The following is an 18,487-nucleotide window of genomic DNA, read 5'->3' as shown; positions in this document are numbered from 1 at the left end:
AATAATATAGCTTCTAATTGGATAAGAATTCCTAGCTAGTGGGCGGAGCTTAGCAAGTGGGCAGAAATGGGGAGCAGACCCAGTATGGGTGAGTGAGAGCGAGGCTGGGTCCGCACACTCCTCCTGGCTCTTGTAGGGGTAGAATCGCTCGTGACTATCCTTGCTTATCGTGTATGTTGGCGTTATGGGGATTAGTACTACAAGTCCCAGAATGTATTTGCAGTCAGAAGTCAGAGCATGCTGAAACTTGTAGTTCTGAAATACTGACTCTTTAGCTAGTACTGGAATGTTTTTCTAATTGGACATGCTGACACTTGTAGTTCTACTAAAGCAGAGGAAAAACGACCACATTGTGCTTTCACACAAGTCTCAGGATACCTATAATTTATGCTGCTGGGACTTGTAGTTCTACAGTCATAGAATGGATCTTCACTTGGTAGCAATATCCTAGCATGTCACTCACATTAGAAGCTGCTGGGAGTTGTAGTTCTACTGCCAGCTTCACTTAGCACCAATATCCTAGCATGTCACTCCAATCAGAAGATGCTGAGTCTAGTAGTCCTACCACATGTCTGTAACATCTTGCAAGTTTTTAGGATCTTCTGCTATGGGAATAAATAGCAAAGAACTCCACCCCATGACCAAGGGTCCAGGAAGCTGAGATTTGGGGGCTGTTTGATAGGATCCGCCCTCTTGCATAGCAACTACTGATCCAAAACGAGATCTGTACGCTGATTGGCTGCTACTCCATTTTGGGGTGCACTAATTTTTTTCATATTTATATGTGACGCCCCCTATTGTAAGTCAGTGACCTGCAAAGATGCAGGAGCAGGAGTGATCAGGTGAGGAGGAGGCGGGCGCTGTGGGGTGGGTGACATGCGAGGGAATGTAGTCTTGGGGAGTGGAATGGGGAAGTGGGTGTGGAAAACATCAGGGAGGACTATACAGTCCTCCCAGTCTAGATCCACCCCCCATCATAGACACACAACTCCCAGCATCCAGACACGCACCATCCCAGAGCCTAGTGTGGACCCCAGTGCCAGTGAGTACCCATCCCCCTGGTCTGTCAGTATGGTGCAAGGGGGGCGAAATAAAAAAGATCGAAAATGATCACTGTACACGTAGCAGAGCTATTATTACAACTCATGGTAGTGACAGGATGTGTTATCTGGGCTTTCACTCTACTGTACACAGCTAAGAAGGCTGCAGACCATTTCAGTTCTGCTACATCTGTGTGTGCAATGATTACTCCTAGGAATGTCACTGGGAAGGCGGGGGGGACGAGATATTTTATTCCTTCCCCTTTGACAGCTGAGCGCTCACAGGTGGTAGAGACCATAAAACTGTCTTGTGCGGAGCTGCGGTCACAGGTCACTTCAGGTGATGCCCCATAGCGGATTGCTAGCGCCAGGGATAATGAAATGCAATGTTTCTATCAGGACCTGTGCTGGATGTCAGTGAATGGAAACCTTCCAGAGTTTGCTCCATTTCCACACAGTCTAGAATCTAGACTCTAGATGATCCTCTCTCCCCATCGGTTCTGGAATTTAATTAGTGTCGTCTGATATGATAGGTCTGCACCCCCTATCGCTATGCCCAGGCAGTAGGATTACAGGACCGTGCAGTTACCCTGACCAGGTTACTAGCCCGCTGCAGCTGTGAAGGGGTTAACGCCACTATGTACCTGGTAGCGGTCAATAGAAGGTGCAGAGTATGTGCTGTATCATGCTGACGCTGGACTGCTGCCTTTTGTCTCCTGTGTACTGTATGTGTTCCTTGGCAGTGCTTACCCTGCAGAATCCACACCCATACAACCTGCCAGGGCACGTCAGATCTGCCAGCGACAGACTGCCGATACTGTACGGAGCGCTGCACCAGGTGAACACTGCTCCTCCTGTACTGCTGATCGCCTGCGGGGTCCTAAAGCCAATTTGTATTTGAAAATCGACACTGCTGATCGCCTGCGGGGTCCCAAAACCAGCTTGTATTTGAAAAGTGACACCAGAGAGCAGTAGCGGGGGGCTTATTATGTGCAGGGCATCCTCCTATTATAGTCTGAAGTCTCTGATATTAACCCTTTGTCTCTCCCTTCCCTACAGAGCACAAGATGAGTGCAGTCCAGGAACAGGTGCACCTGAGCAGGTCGGAGGTGTGTGGGATGATGCGGGAGGAGCTGTACAGCGAGGAGGACTTCCAGCAGTCCCAGACTCACATATTCATCGTAGTTGGGGCTTCGGTGAGTCTCAATAAAGCTCTTGGCGAAAATCTGTTAAATGATTTTTTTTTTTTTTTTTTAAAAAGTGTCGCCTTAACCTACATCGAAAATATAGTAATTCTATTAAACATCTTGTGATAATAGTCCAGAGCTGTATTTGTAATTCTGCTGAATTCAGAGGATTCATTGTTGCATTTTTCACTTTTTTTTTGTCTAGGTTTTTTTTTTATGCTTGTAATTGTGGGGTTTGGCATTTCCAGACGTTTTCTGCTGATTTTTTTTTTTATTTTTTTTTTTTAAAGTCTCTCATTGGTTATGTTCATACAGTTTTTCAGGAAGTTTTTGGAGCAGAATCTGAGTGGAAACTTTCCAAATCTCAAAATTCCTTTGTGCTCCGAACACTCAGAAAAAGGATTCTGTCTGTTTTTTTTTTTCTGTTTACAATATTTGAGAAAATTTAGCAACTTTTTTTTTCTTTTTTTACCAAAACATGTGACCTTTATGTGGTTAAAAAAAAAAATCTCAAAAATGATTAAAGACCAGAATAAATGTATTGAGGGGGTGGGAAAGACACTCGGATGAAAGTGGAACTATTTTTCATATATTTGTGTGAACTAACTGTTGTGCACTCAGTAGGGGGCGCCGTTTTCCTTTTCTGCCTGGGGCACCAAAGTACCTTGTCCCAGTTCCTGAATGTAGAAAATCCTGTCTGTTCCCCCCACCCCACTGCTGTTACGGGTGTGTCTGACAACAAGCTTGCTGACTGGTTCCCATAGCAACCAATAAAAGTCAAAGTGCAGGGTTACCCCGGACATGTAGTGGTGCACGGCCCCCAGATTTACACCCATAGGAAGGACCGTACGTCCTATGTCGGGTGCCAGTACATGGAGCGGCCTCAGGTGCTAATCTCGCCCCCCACACAGTGGATGCCGGCTGTGTTATACAGTCGTCATCCGCCTCTAACAGCAGCAACTGGAGCTAAAATTCCTCCTCTAACAGCAGAGGCCGGAGCTAAGGCGTTAACCCCTTATCGGACAGTGGCATTTAACGGGCACTCTCTCATTTTCTGTGCCCATTTGGCTCCAGTGTGTTACCATGGCGTCCAATGGTCTTCTGACACCCCTATGGCTGCCATCTTGGTTCTCCTGTGTAGCTTTTCTTCATAGGATAACAACAGACTCCCTTTATACTGCCATACTGTGGGATTACAGAATATAGAGCAAGCATTCATATGAAAATGACTAAAAGTTAAAATAAATAAATTATAAATCTTTAAATCGCCAAATCTTGTTTCCACCCAAAATGGTACAAATGAAAACTGGCCGCCGGAATTCCATTTTTTCTTTTATTTTTTTTTCCCATTATTTTCCGGTACATTACACAGTAAAATAAATGGTGCAATGGAAAACTGCAAAGCCCTCTCAGGACTATGTAGACGAAAAAATGAGACATGCCTGGAATTGGGGGAGAAGAAAAAAAGCCAAATACGGTAAAAACACAGAGAATCGCCTGTTATTAAGAGGTTAAAGGGATTACCCCCTCCTCCTCCCCCAAAAGCGATATGTATAATTTACCCACAGGGCAGGTGATAAATGTATGATCGCTGAGGGTCTGACAGCTGGAACCCCGTCGATCAGGGATCCCAAAGCCCCTTGTATTAATGGAGCATTAGTGAGCATGTGCAACCACTGCTCCATTCTTTGGTGGTCGCACATGTTCACTCAGGTACTTGGGGGGTCCTATTGGTCAGGTTTACAGTCATCATATATTTATCACCTATGCTGTGCATAGGTGATATGTCGTTTATAGGACAACCCCTTTAATTTCCATTTAAAGGCTATTAAGTGTTTAAATGAGGCAAAACTGAAAGCAGTAGCTTGCATGACATGGGGTCCCTATAATTCCACAACCCTAGTCCTGACCTGATCGTATGATCTCCATAGGGACAGATCACGGCCTGCCATGGTGACCTCATGCATCAGTGGCCTCTGCGGTTCAGTTGCCAGGGCAGGAACTCAGTGGAGTTAATAAGGTTAAACCCTATAGTACTGAAAATCCCTTTTAAAGCGGTATAAGGTTTGAATGCACTATTAAAAAAAGAAAAAAAAAAGCAAATACAGATGAACTTGCCTTCCAACACCTTTGGCTGCAGAGGTGATGGCATGTGAACAGTGCACATCACCACTGCAGCCAATCACTGGCTTTAGCGATAGGCTGCACTGGTGGAGAATTGGTCCTAGATTCAAGGAGGGTGAATGCTATTTTTTTTTTTTTTTTTAATTAGTATCTGATTGTTTTGGTGACACTTTTCTACAAACTTAAAGTGGTTTTCCACTATGTACAGACCCCTGATCATTAGGTTTGTGGAGATGGCTGACAGTCATCGTCCTGGTCCAGATCGTGCTGTGTTTATTAGATCGGAGGGTTATTTAAGTGGTTGTGTCACTTTGTGTGTTCAGATTGTGCCACAATAGAGGAAGAGAAATCTAATGAAGAAATTTAGTGGGCAACTGCGTAATAATAACCCGGAGGGAGCTCCATGCACAATATCCTGCTGTCCTCACATTGTGACCACCGACGGGGATGTTACCTCCTATTAATTTCCTTTTAGGTAGTTGTCTGCAGTGTGTATGTAGCCGGCAGTTGCCTATATCTGTATAGTCTTTTATATCATCCTGGTGTTTTACAGGACAAACACTTACATTACATAGTGAAATACCCTTATTTGGGTCACACAATTGTATAGGTTTCCATGGCCTTGCAGCTGCATGCAGCCGTACATCACCAAGCACAATGCCGAGTGTCGGATGGAGTGGTGTAAAGCTGTCACCAGTGGACTCTGGAGGAGGCCTCTTCTGTGCAGTGGCGGATCACACTTCTCTAACTGTGTCTGATGGACGAATCTGGGTTTGGTGACGCTTGTCTGAACTCGGACTAACACGTATGTTCTGTCAATTGGGAAGTAGAGCGATAAGGGACTGCCAGACCCCTTTTGCCGCTGTTTATTTCACTGTAGATCTCTCAGGCAGAAAAAAAAATCCCTCACCCTGTTGTATTTCCACAAGACGGGTGATAACTTGCTGATCAGTGGGGGTCCGACCGGCGGGACCTGCACTGATCTGCAAAATTGTGACCCTGCACATATTAAAAGGCATAAACCCTACACGAAGCGTCGCCCTATGGTTCTCAACCCTGTAGGACTTTCCCCTACTGTGTTACATCCCAGGACCTGGTCTTACCACACACTGTTACACTGTTACGCCCCTTCTCCTCTGCACCAACGTCTCTCGTACAGTCGTTGACTTGTCAGAGTTACTCAGCACTTTGTCCTGCTGTAAGCCCTGCGTTATGCCATGCTGACAGTGAATGTGCCACTCCCGGCACAGAACGCCTCGTCCTGGCACTGCCAGCCTCTGTCTCTGCCCAAATATAAGCTCCGCTCCTGATTGTCAAACATGAAGATTTGTTTTCATTGTTCGTTTTGCTGGAACGTTCCTTCTGTTTTATCCGTTCTGCAAACCGTGAAAATCTAACCTCTGATTCACGGCCCCAGGAGTCACCGTAGAGTTCAACAGAGGTGATTGCGGCCAACGAGAGAGCCCAGCAAGTGGCCACCCACCTACCGTAATGCCGGGCATTCCAGATGACCCCCACCCTACACTTTTACTCGCCCTCCCCAGGTCCAAAGCTCAGGGCAACAGGCGGAGCAGGTGCTCCCGTGCTTGGGGCAACAGGCGGAGCAGGTGCTCTCCCTTCCCGGGTCCATCGCTCGGGGGCAATAGGCGGAGCAGGTGCTCGACCTTCCCGGGTCGAGCGCTCGGGGACAACAGGCAGAGCATGTGCTCCCCCTTCCCGGGTCGAGCGCTCGGGGGCAACTGGCGGAGCAGGTGCTCTCCCTTCCCGGGTCAAGCGCTCGGGGGCAACTGGCGGAGCAGGTGCTCTCCCTTCCCGGGTCAAGCGCTCGGGGGCAACAGGCGAAGCAGGTGCTCTCCCTTCCCGGGTCAAGCGCTCGGGGGCAACAGGCGAAGCAGGTGCTCGCCCTTCCCGGGTCGAGCGCTCGGGGGCAACGGGCGGAGCAGGTGCTCGCCCTTCCCGGGTCGAGCGCTCGGGGGCAACGGGCGGAGCAGGTGCTCGCCCTTCCCGGGTCGAGCGCTCGGGGGCAACGGGCGGAGCAGGTGCTCGCCCTTCCCGGGTCGAGCGCTCGGGGGCAACGGGCGAAGCAGGTGCTCGCCCTTCCCGGGTCGAGCGCTCGGGGGCAACGGGCGGAGCAGGTGCTCGCCCTTCCCGGGTCGAGCGCTCGGGGGCAACGGGCGGAGCAGGTGCTCGCCCTTCCCGGGTCGAGCGCTCGGGGGCAACGGGCGGAGCAGGTGCTCGCCCTTCCCGGGTCGAGCGCTCGGGGGCAACGGGCGGAGCAGGTGCTCGCCCTTCCCGGGTCGAGCGCTCGGGGGCAACGGGCGGAGCAGGTGCTCGCCCTTCCCGGGTCGAGCGCTCGGGGGCAACGGGCGGAGCAGGTGCTCGCCCTTCCCGGGTCGAGCGCTCGGGGGCAACGGGCGGAGCAGGTGCTCGCCCTCCCCGGGTCCAGCGCTCACAATCGCTGCAGTGAATCTTTTTCTGAGCAGGTGGGCACATAATGTACTCCAGGAATGACGGCACTGAGGACACCATGCCTGATAATAAGCCACCCCTTACCTTACAGACGCCCTGCAGGTCTTCAGATCCAGAATGGAGGAGACTGTCAGCAGAGGTTGATTATAACCTTATAGTCGAGGCTAAAATTCCCAGAGTAGCCGGAGAACTGGACAGCGCTGCTCTTTACCAGTTTGTCCAGTTCAGGGCTGGACTGGTGAATAGAGATGGAAGGGAAAATACTAAAAACAACAGGTGCAGAAATTCACACAACGCCCAGGAAAGCTTACAAAACAAATGGCATTGTGTGGCACCGTCTTGTGCCGCCCTGGCGTATTAGATCTGAGTTCTGTGCTACCCAACCTGCTGCCTCGCCTGTCTTCAGTTGCTGTGCAAGGCAACATAATCGATTATTTCCTGTTATCAGCCATTTTAAGCTTGGTTTTCAATGATTAAAGAACTTTAATGGGATTAGTGACAGGAACCTTTCTCTTTAAAACATCTTGTGTCCTGCATTTACTAGCTTTCTCCTATGGGGGCTTTATCACTCATTTTCAGTTGCCTCTGACCTAGTGGGTGAAGACTAGCTGCTATAATGTCTTCTATCCTCTTCTCCTGTCTCTATGTAACACATGTTCAAAAGCATCGCCATCATGGAGGAGTTTATACCACAATACTGAGCAGTGTAGCGGTGAATCCAGCTCTGGGGGTGAGATAAAACACTTACTAGAAAGTAACAGCGCTGTCTGTCTGTGCCTCTCTCTTCCGCTTCCATTTTCAACAGGTAGCTGTAATCCCTGGCAGTCTGTCTTGTCTTGAACAGGCCATGGATTTTATCAATTTTTCAGATTGGATGATAAGTTTGGAGCTGGGAGGAGGGGAAGAAGTGGCTCATAAGTGGAGAAAGAACAGAAGCAGATTTCCCTGATAAAATATATTACCAAGATTCTTATATTTGCTTGTGCAATTGATTTATGCAATTTATGATGACCACGTACCATGAAAACTTGTAACTTACAATTTTGTGTGATATTAGATGTTTGACTAATGTGTGAGTCTGGACTTTAATATACATTTTTTTCTTTTTGTATATTCTAGGGGGATTTGGCAAAAAAGAAGATCTATCCCACATTATGGTGAGTCAATGTAGATATATACATATACAGTGTATCACGGCTAGGACGTCAATGACAGTACCACAGACCCTTTGCCATCTTTTCATAAATTTTAACTGGACCCTAAAGGATGGGGTATTGCATGATGCCACCTTGCAGCATGGCAGGTCGCACAAGATCATGCTGGTCCAGGTTGATCGCGTCTGCTCATATCCATGAGTTTGACATTGGCCATTATGGATAAAAGATGACCGCTGAGCCCCGTTCTGGATAAACCTCCACTGTCCATATGTATGGGCTTCCTACCTCTTCATAGAAATCTTTTAAATGTTATAGGGTGTCAGAATTCCAGTTGGTAGTAGAAATTCTTGTATTTAGCAAAAGGAGTTGTAGGAAATAATCCGTAGATAGGTGAGAACAGTCTGGGTAAGAATGTTTAGGAGTTTGGAGACTGGAAACTAGGCTAACAGTTAGACACAATACTCAAGCAATGAGTGAGAGATCAATGTGGCTTTAGGCCCACACAGGAAACAAGATGGATCCCACAGATTCAGAATCTGCCATCTTAGTAAAGGGCAATTGCAGACCACAACAGCAGAATACACTGGTAAGGAGTGGGATTGCAAAACAATTATTAAGGTCAACAATAGCAGCCACTAGTGGTCAAACTGTAGAAGGACAACTGGAATTCTGAAAAGGGGTCTAAGGACATTCTTCTCTTTCTTTCTTCATGTTTCCTGCTCTGATTTCTCCACCGATCGCAGGGGTCCACTTCTTCTCCTGGGTAATAATAAAAGTGTATATCCCTTTAATTTTATAGTTGTATACTTTACTATGGTCATTACAGGTGGCTGTATAATGACGGTCTCCTCCCTGAAGATACTTACATAGTTGGTTTTGCACGATCAAAGCTGAAAGTACAGGACCTCCGAAAACAGAGCGAGCCTTACCTGAAGGTATGGAGGAAAGTCATACTGATCATCGAAGTTACCAAAATGGAGTTTTAGTTTCCTACTCGTGTTATATTGTCCTTTGCCAATTTTCTTTTTGACCCCCTTTTGCTCTTAAAGACAATGCTTTCTATGATATAACATCACAGGATCCTCTGGGGCGTGTATTTAGGCTGCTTTGCTTAGCCATGCCCCCGTGTAAAGATCATGAAAATTTGCACTAAAAAAAGTCTAGATTTCTGGAAGTCTTTAAAAAAAAATAGGATTCTCTCTGGGGAGCAGCTGGAATGAAATAACAGAAAAAAGTGCCCACTTTTGACTTGGTGACAGGCTCTCCTTTAAAGGGACACTGCACTATAAATATATAACATGACTGAGTGTATGAAGAAGAAAGTACTGTACTTAGAGCTGCAGCGCCAACTAGTGGCACATTCAGTTAATTTATTCAACATTTTTCGGTAAGTTATTTTTATGATTTTCAGGTCTCTCCAAATGATGTCGGGAAGCTGAACGCCTTCTTCGAGAGGAACTCCTACGTGTCTGGACAGTACTCGGACGAGGCTTCCTTTAAAGCTCTTGATCAACACTTACAGGCCTTACCCAACGGGACAAAGGCCAACCGCCTCTTCTATCTGGCAGTTCCACCAAGTGTGTACCACGACGTGACCCGGAACATCCGAGTGACCTGTATGAGCGCAGTGTACGTATATTATAGTGTCAGTCATAAGAGAGCTGCTGCGGTTGTGGGTGACCCGTGCTGGTGCGGTTGTGGGTGACCCGTGCTGGTGCGGTTGTGGGTGACCCGTGCCGCGGCAGATAGGAAGTGTATATGTCATTCTGTTCCTGCATAAGTGATAGGATGGAGAGTGTTTCCCTTTAAAACAGGGTAATGTTCCCCTTTAGGTGTAAAATCTGCGTTCCTGGATAGACTCCTCTATAGGATTATGCTTTGTTTTTGTTTTTTTCCTTTATGCATACCTTTTGCCTATTCTAATTTTTCCGTCCTCCTCGCCTCATAGGGGTTGGAATCGGGTGATCGTAGAGAAGCCATTCGGAAAAGATCTAGAAAGTTCAAACAAGTTATCCGAACACATCTCCTCACTCTACCAAGAAAACCAGATTTACCGTATTGACCACTATTTGGGCAAAGAGATGGTGCAGAACCTCATGGTGCTCAGGTTAGATCCATGGATTTTCCATTATAGTGTAACTCCGCACCAGTCTCTATATGTCATATTTTTCTCCCTTTTAGATTTGGCAACCGGATATTTGGTCCCTTGTGGAATCGGGACCATATCGCGTCTGTTGTCCTCACGTTTAAAGAACCCTTCGGGACACAGGGGCGCGGAGGATACTTTGATGAATTTGGCATAATCAGGTAGATATTTCAATGATCTGATTGATGCGAGACACTGTTATTGTTGGGACTGAGCTAATGGTGGTCCTGTCTTCTAGAGATGTCATGCAGAATCACTTGCTGCAGATGATGTGCTTGGTGGCCATGGAGAAACCCGTTTCTACTAACTCGGATGATGTGCGGGATGAGAAGGTGATCAGTTAATTTCTTTAAAAATTACTTCGGGTAGGGTATGTATTGTTCTCAGATATAGGGACCCCTAACCGCCCCTAACTGCCTGCAACAGGACTTCTACGTTTTCCAGGCCAGTGGACATCAACCATGTCAGTAATTCATATTGTTGGTTCTCCTGTTCTCTCCATAGGTGAAGGTGCTGAAGTGTGTGCCCGAGCTGACCCTCAATAACATTGTAATGGGACAATACGTGGGCGATCCTGAGGGTAAAGGAGAGGCTCAGAAGGGTTATCTGGATGACCCCACCGTTCCTAAAGGCTCCTTCACCCCAACATTTGCCACCGCGGTCCTTCATGTGCAGAACGAGAGATGGGATGGTAAGAGGTCGCGTCATTTTTGCAGCTCCCTTAGAATCAAATGCATGCACGGCCACCTCTCAATTTCTGGTTCAAGATGGGCCCCCATTTGTCAGACAAGAAGGGAATACCCCATTAGTGCAGGATCTTGATGTAAATCTTCTATACGGATGTGTGACCCCATCACTCCCATGCCTCAGGTGTTCCATTCATTATGCGTTGCGGAAAGGCCCTGAATGAGAGGAAAGCGGAGGTGCGGCTGCAGTTCCGAGAGGTCCCCGGCGACATCTTCCATGGACAGTGCAAGAGAAATGAGCTGGTGATCCGAGTTCAACCCGATGAAGCCGTTTATACAAAGATGATGACCAAGAAACCCGGGATGTTCTTCAACCCTGAGGAATCAGAGTTAGACTTGACATACGGCAACCGATACAAGGTACCATAAAGAGAATCCAACACCAGATTTATGCTTCCCAATCTGAGATCAACATAAAATCGGGACAGAGACCCTGATTCCAGCACTTAATGGGCTGCTTGCGGTAGTTTCGATAATATAGTCCTCAGTGCAAGGACCCCCTGTGATACATGTATTACACTTATAGAATCCAGGCCACTTCTGCGATGTCCTATAGGGCCCCCATACACATTAGATTAATGTCTGCACCAGTATTGACCAGTTCAGCCAATGCTGTAAGTGTATGGGGGAGATGGTGATCGTTGGTAGTCCATGGCTACCAGACCAGAGCTCCCTGCCGGCCTCCTCCCACCTACCGATGTGTTCGCTGGACAACAGTTCTTCAGCTCTTTTTGCCCAACTCTGAAACGTAATAATTACTTTCTTTGCTCTCCAGGATGTGAAGTTGCCGGACGCCTACGAGCGGCTGATCCTAGATGTGTTCTGTGGGAGTCAGATGCACTTTGTGCGCAGGTAGGTATTGTACTTGCCGTGATTCGTGAGACACGATGTCTGCAGACTCGTCCATGAACGTTTTTCTTTCTCCTTTTCTTGTCAGCGATGAGTTGAAGGAAGCCTGGAGAATCTTTACTCCTATCCTGCATCAACTGGAGAGAGAGAAGATCAAACCCCTGCCCTACAAATATGGGAGGTGAGCACATAGCCAAAACCCTGATCTGGAGCCCAGTCTCCTCCTATGTAAGGAGCACAGCACCTCCAAGTTCTTTACCATAGAGCTTGTAAGCTCTGCTCTGAAGGTGACTAAATCTTTAGGTCCGGCCGGCTTCAGTGCCCATGCGCTCGTCCGATGCTGCAGAGACACAGCTCCTCTGCTTGCAGCCTCAGAGAGCGCACAGTTCGGATCTGCAATGCTACCAGGCCATTGGTCTGAACAGTCAACCTTCAGGAGCACACCGCACATCGGCAACCAGAAAGCTGGGAGGTAAGGGGAGTTGTGTGCTCCTGAAGAAAGAAGATGAGAAAACCCCTGTGATTGCACTGCCACAGCCGGGAAAGACCTTGTAACACCCTTCAGACACCTGGGTTCTCCCCTCTAATTTAATCTGTTCCCCACAGCGGGGGAGATTTTTCAATCTTGTCTTACATTTAGGACAGTGGATGCATCAGATTTATCAAAGTGGTGCACAGTGTGATAGATTTGGGGCATTTTGCACATTTTTGACTTCCTTCTGCCCCCTCATGTTTGACTTACTTTAGACCTAGCACATTCCAGTAATGTATCACGTTTTACAGCTGCACTAAGTCAGGGCCCCTTGTCTAGCCACATGAATTTTGGTGTATTTGTAATATTAAATCTGACCCAGTATTCCCAAATCCAGACATACGTTTCGCCGTGATGCTCCAGCAGGGGCAGCCTGAGATCTGATGGGCACATACTACGTGGTAATGACCCCTCCGTACACTTGGCGCTGCATTATAAAGGATCTGTACAACATATAGTGCTCCTCCTATGACCGTGCTGTCAGATGCTGTCTTTGATTTTTTCTTTTTACTCCGCTACAAAATAAATGCTGAGTTTCTTGTTGGCTTTTGATAAAATCCATTAAATAATTTGCCATCAGCAAGACATTCATCACTTACCGCTAATGCCCTCAACACAGACCCCATTAGTGTCCACAGCTCTTCTCATAGGAAACGCCTAGTAAATAATCTGTTTATCCCACTGATTCTTAGAGCAGTTGTCGGTTTGGACAATGCTTTTTTGTGGATAAGCTGATCTCAAGCAGTTTGCTGCTGGTACTATCAGCAATCAGGTGTAATTTGTAGATAAACTGGGCAGAAAGTGCTTCATTTCCCTGCAGCGCCCCCACAGGAAGGATGAAGCATTACACTATACCCATTGAAATGGGCTATATGTATAATTTAAGCATATGTGGGGTCTTCCAGAGAAACATATACTCCACATTCAAGCTAATAGATGAGGGTCCTGAATAGGGACTTGTTAAAGGGGTTGATTGGCTGCCGTGTTAACATGACTAGTCCAGTGTTTTGTAAAGAGGATCTGCACCAGACTGGGAGGTATCAATTTTTTTTTTTTACCTTGTCCAGTAGTGGACAAGACCTTTTTAATTCCAAATTTCCTAATTGGTAATTGCCTAATTTTGAAACATATTTTCAATCACTTTATAAAAAAAATGTCATCCAAACTATGTATATTCACATTTTAATTGTTTTTTTTAATTGTCTAAAAGCATACATAGAGGAAAATGTAATAAATCAATACTACAGGTGAAAATAAGAAACTTTGTAATATAACTTATCAAACAAATCTGCTCCTTTCACCTGGACTGATTATTTATTCTCAATCAGAGGTAAAATGTGTCCTCAGTGAATATAGATTTTCCCACTACAGAGATAGGAGATGACAGTTGGTGCTTATAAGATTCTATGGGTAACTGTCGCTTCAGGAGAACTTTTTTTTAATTTTACTCGCATATGTAGCACCATTAATTCCACAGCGCTTTACAGACATTATTGGCACTGTCCCCATTGGGGCTCACAATCTACATTGTCTTTGGAATGTGGGAGGAAACCGGAGGAAACCCACGCAAATACGGGGAGAACATACAAACTCCTTGCAGATATCGTCCTTGGTGGGATTTGAACCCAGGACCCCAGCGCTGCAAGGCTGCAGTGCTAACCACTGAGCCACCATACAGTGCTAACCACTGAGCCACCATACAGTGCTAACCACTGAGCCATCGGGCCGTCTCTATATCGGCCTTTAGATCCTCCCCCTTCCATAGAATTTTGAAAGCACCAACTGTCATCTCCTGTCTCAGTAATATGAACTTGTGTCTTCACTGAATGCAGATTTTTGCCCTAAACTTAAGGCCCTGTCACACTTAGCGACGCTACAGAGATCCCGACAACGATACGACCTGTCAGGGATCGTTGCTGCGTCGCTATGTGGTCGCTGGTGAGCTGTCAAACAGTCAGATCTTCCCAACGATCAGGGGAGCAGCGACATCGTGGAAAGAATCTTTCCATGATGTCCTGCTCCGGTTGCCAGCCTGCTGAAGCAGGAGCAGGCTGGTAACCATGATAAACATCGGGTTACTAGGGGCACACGGGCTCCTAGTAACCCGCTGTTTATCATGGTTACCAGCCTGCTACGGTGAGCGGGAGGTTACCGCTCACTTTAGCAGGCTCGTAACCATGATAAACAGCGGGTTACTAAGTGCGCGTGTGCCCCTAGTAACCCGATGTTTATCTTGGTTACCAGCCCAGATCGCTGCTCCCGCTGGTCACACACAGCGATGTGTGCTGACCAGCGGGAGGGCAAAGTCCAAAAAATGGTCCAGGACATTTTGCAGCGATCAGCGACCTCACAGCAGAGGCCTGATCGCTGCAAAGTGTCACACATAGTGACATCGCTGGTGAGGTCGCTGTTGCGTCACCAAAACCGTGACACAGCAGCGGTCTCGCTATGTGAGACGGGGGGGGCGTTCGAGTGATGGATCAGTCCAGGAGAAGAAAGAAGCAGATTTCTCTGATAAGACATAATACAATGGTGAATCTTAAAGCTAACCCTTCTGCAGGATCTAACTTCTCAATGTCTTCCTTCCACATTTCAGCCGGGGTCCTGCAGAAAGTGATGAGTTTATACAGAGAGTCGGCTTCCGATATGAAGGAACGTACAGATGGGTGAATCCGAACAAGTTGTGATGACCCGGTAGAACAAAGCGCCGGCGGACTTCCCAGAACAAACAGCTGCAACCATGGAATTCCTGAGGACCAACGTACAACTTGCTTCCGTGCTGGCTTCTCGCCCTGTTATTCCACTTTTTACACCATGTGATCGCATAGTCTTAAGGCATTTAAAGGGGATCTCCCACTTTTTGATAGGGCTTTGTAGACAGGGGACCTGTTTTTCCCGCTGTCATCATTTATTCCGTCAGAGCTGACCTCAGAGATACAACTTCATTCAGACCCATCTGGATGTTCTGTGTAGCAAAACTGTCTAACAGTACAACTGCTTTTGTTGCCGTAGCAACCAACCAGAGTTTAAATTTCAAATTTTAAAACTGTTCTGAAAACCTAACAGCTGCAGCAGGAAACATTCCCGGTAATTGTTGATTCCTGCTGCACATCGGCTTGGAGGAATTCTAGCTTATTCCAATCAGCAATAAAGAAGGTTTAGGTGAATGAGGCCCACGGCGTTCCCCTTTAAGCCTCAGTCCCTGAGTTCAGCTCTGAGGGACCACATTTGAGATCTCTGCAAATGCCCATTTACTGAAACCCTACTTGTCAAAACAGGAGTTCCCCTTTAAGTAACACTTGCTTCCAGTTTACATTTCATAACACCATTTTTTTTCCCTGCTTGTGTTTTAAAAATTCCTGCCGCTACAATGTATAAAATGGATTGGTGTGTAGAGCTAGCACTTCTCTATAACGATGTCTTCCTGCTGAGGGTAGACGGATAGATATCCTCAGTCATTTTTCTGTTTGCCTTTTTTATTTTGACAATTTTGAGATAGTAAATTTGTCCATGCAAATAAGTGAACGAGCTTCTTTGACTTTTTTTTTCACATGCGGCCAATGCTTACTGTCAGCGATGGAGACCCACCGTATGGAAAAAAGTATCGGGAAACACGGCTCTATCCTTGGCGTGAGGTTTTTCATTCAGCCCCATTGGCCCCAGTGTAAGACCTATGGCCCCTCACCCCTGGTGTATAACATCCAGCTCCATCACCCCCCTGTTGAAGAACATCCGGGCACATTGCACCCCAGTGTAAAACATCCGTCCCCTCACCCTTATGTATAACCTCTGGCCCCCCGCTATGCCGTCTGCCTTTACTAACATGTGACAGATCGGCCGGTGGTGCGGAGCTCACTGATACCAGCGCGGTCCTGTAATAGGAGCCACCGGGGTAACAAGTCCGTCCATGACATTTCTTCCTCCATCACCTGTGAGTTATATTACTAAGAAGTGGAAGGAACGGCGGCAACTCAGCCACGAAGTGGAGTCCCCATAACGTTACAGAGCGGGGGGTCTAGTGCTGATGAGAAGAGGGCAGAAAAGTAACTGCCGCACTGCTGACTCCATAACTGCAGAGTCCAGGCCTCCTCTGGTATACCATCAGCACAAACCGTGCGCCCCTGCCGGGGGCTTCATGGCTGAGCAGCTGAATACAGCCTTACATCACCAAGCACAATGCCGAGCGTCAGATGGAATGGTGTAAAGCCGCCACCACTGGACTCTGGACACGTGTTCTGTGCAGTGATGGATCACACTTCTCTCTCCGGCGTCTGATGGAGGAGTCTGGGTTTGGTGATTCCAGGAGAACGTTACCCCCTGACTGCATTGTGCCCGCTGTACAGATGGTGGAGGAGGATAATGCTATGGGATTATCAGGGGCCGGCCTCAGTTCCTTTAGATCCAGGGAAGGGAAATCTTAATTCTTCAGCATAAGACATTATGGACAATTGTAGCTTCCAGATTTGTGGGAACAGTTTTGGGTTCGCCCTTTTCTGTTCCCCATGACTGGGCCCAGTGTACAAGCTCCATACAGACATGGAGGGGAAGCTTTCTGTGGCAGAATTTGACCGGTCACACAGTCCTACACCTATTTTGGCCACCTGTAAAAAAAATGTGGTGTGAGCATACCCGCTTCTTATATATAATTTTTTTTTTTTTGGGGGGGGGTTTTCATGCATTGTCTCCTACATAGAAGCTTATGGGAAAATTTAAAAAAAAACATCTGCCAGGTACCTAAAAAGTTAAAAAAAAAAAACACAAAGCAAATCTAATGTGTTTCTTATTTTTCTTCTTACTCGCTGCCAACATTTTTTCAAAAAGCTCGCTTTACCTGGAATCACACGGAGTTCACGGCCCCAAAAAAGGCTTAAAAAATGTTTGGAAAACTCTTCCTATTAATTTATATGGGAAATGTTTGTTTTTTAGCACATTTTTTTAAGAGGTTATGAAAAACACCTGCTGGAGAGGAAAAAACACGCATGTGACTATTTTGAAGCGGATCCTGATGGAATCTGCCGCAAACTATGCGCTGTCCAATGAAAATGTTCCAAAAAAAACCTGAAACCTGAACTGTTCCAAAACCTCTTCAGAAAAAGTCACATTTCCTGAAGCAGTTTTCCCTTGAAAAGTATGATTTTATGGAAATCATACTCAAAGGGGAACTCTCACCAGACCGAGTTCTCTAAGTCTATGTTCAGACAGAGTTTAAAAAAAAATAGTTTGTTTAAACAAACAAAAACCTCTATGTGAACATAGACTTAGAGAATTCAGTCTGCTGAAAGTTCCCCTTTAAGTGTGATTTCCATAAAATGTGCCCGAGTGCTGTCCCTTTACTTCCTGGTGCTTGTATTTCCACGCCATATGACTTGTCTAGTTACATAAACCCATAATTTCTCATCAGCCAGAACACAACATCATTTCTGAGGCTTTTTTAATCAATTTTACATTGCAAACATCTGCTCGAGGCTTGGAGCGTAATCCCCCAGTGCCCACGATCTGCTCCCAGCGTCCTCCTTAAGGATGGCAACTTAAGTCATACAAATTGCCCATTACCTCTGTGAAATGATGCCAGCTTTACGGATACTGCCGCCTGGAAGTGATCCAACAGCAGGAATGCTGCACCAGTCTTATAAATTATACACAGCGGTTCTGTGCCATGCGGTGACGCCAGATGCCATCAAAATGTCTTAAAGGGACAGCTTTATTATTCTTAGTAGTGGTAGTAGTAAGCGGCGTTTGTTTTCAGTGTGGTCCAAAATGAAAATCGCAGCTCCATGTCTATCTCCTCTCATTGAGTTGAGTCTGAACAGCAATAACTGCATCTAAACCTTTCGGGTATTTCATTAATCCGGCACATGGACTTGGAAGAATTTTAGATGATTATTTTCTACAAAACAGTTTCATCTGTTATGTTGGTGGTTTTCTCCTATGAACTGCTTGTTTCATGTCCTTCCACAACATTTCTATAGGATTAAGCTCTTGGCCATTCCAAAACAACTGTATTATTTATTTTATTTATTTTTTTTCCTTTAACCATTCTTTTATAGAACAACGTGTGTGTTTTGTTTTGGGCCATTGTCTTGCTGCATGAACCACATTCTCTCGAGGTTCAGCTCATGTACAGATGTCCTGTCATTTTCCTTTAGAATTTGCTGATAAAATTCAGCACATCGTTCTCTATCAGTGAACTTCAAAACATTAAAGTTAGCTAATGTTAGAGAGGCCTTTAGTTGCTTA

General features: G+C 46.4%; 1 protein-coding gene across 4 annotated transcripts; it reads left to right on the top strand.

Moving 5' to 3' along the window:
- Positions 1 to 51: 51 nt before the first annotated feature.
- On the top strand, positions 52 to 15,770 carry G6PD (glucose-6-phosphate dehydrogenase). 4 transcript variants are annotated; one of them, XM_073639947.1, is made up of 13 exons: positions 52 to 88; positions 2,100 to 2,236; positions 7,940 to 7,977; positions 8,804 to 8,912; positions 9,389 to 9,606; positions 9,926 to 10,084; positions 10,159 to 10,284; positions 10,362 to 10,455; positions 10,628 to 10,814; positions 10,994 to 11,229; positions 11,645 to 11,721; positions 11,807 to 11,899; positions 14,847 to 15,770. In XM_073639947.1, exons 1-13 carry the CDS (start codon positions 67 to 69, stop codon positions 14,935 to 14,937), a joined length of 1,587 nt encoding a protein of 528 aa, XP_073496048.1. In that variant the 5' UTR covers positions 52 to 66; the 3' UTR covers positions 14,938 to 15,770. The 4 variants fall into 4 exon arrangements, with proteins under 4 accessions (XP_073496048.1, XP_073496049.1, XP_073496047.1 ...); XM_073639948.1 differs by lacking the exon at positions 52 to 88 and adding an exon at positions 716 to 842; XM_073639946.1 differs by lacking the exon at positions 52 to 88 and adding an exon at positions 889 to 1,042.
- The last annotated feature ends 2,717 nt before the right edge of the window (positions 15,771 to 18,487 follow it).

This window comes from Phyllobates terribilis, unplaced genomic scaffold (genome assembly GCF_046119375.1).
Source record: "Phyllobates terribilis strain yellow unplaced genomic scaffold, ASM4611937v1 Scaffold_7__3_contigs__length_470593459, whole genome shotgun sequence".
NCBI classification, from domain to species: domain Eukaryota; kingdom Metazoa; phylum Chordata; class Amphibia; order Anura; family Dendrobatidae; genus Phyllobates; species Phyllobates terribilis.
The sequence above is the reverse complement of the archived record's forward strand: the minus strand, read 5'-3'. Positions and strand labels throughout refer to the sequence as shown.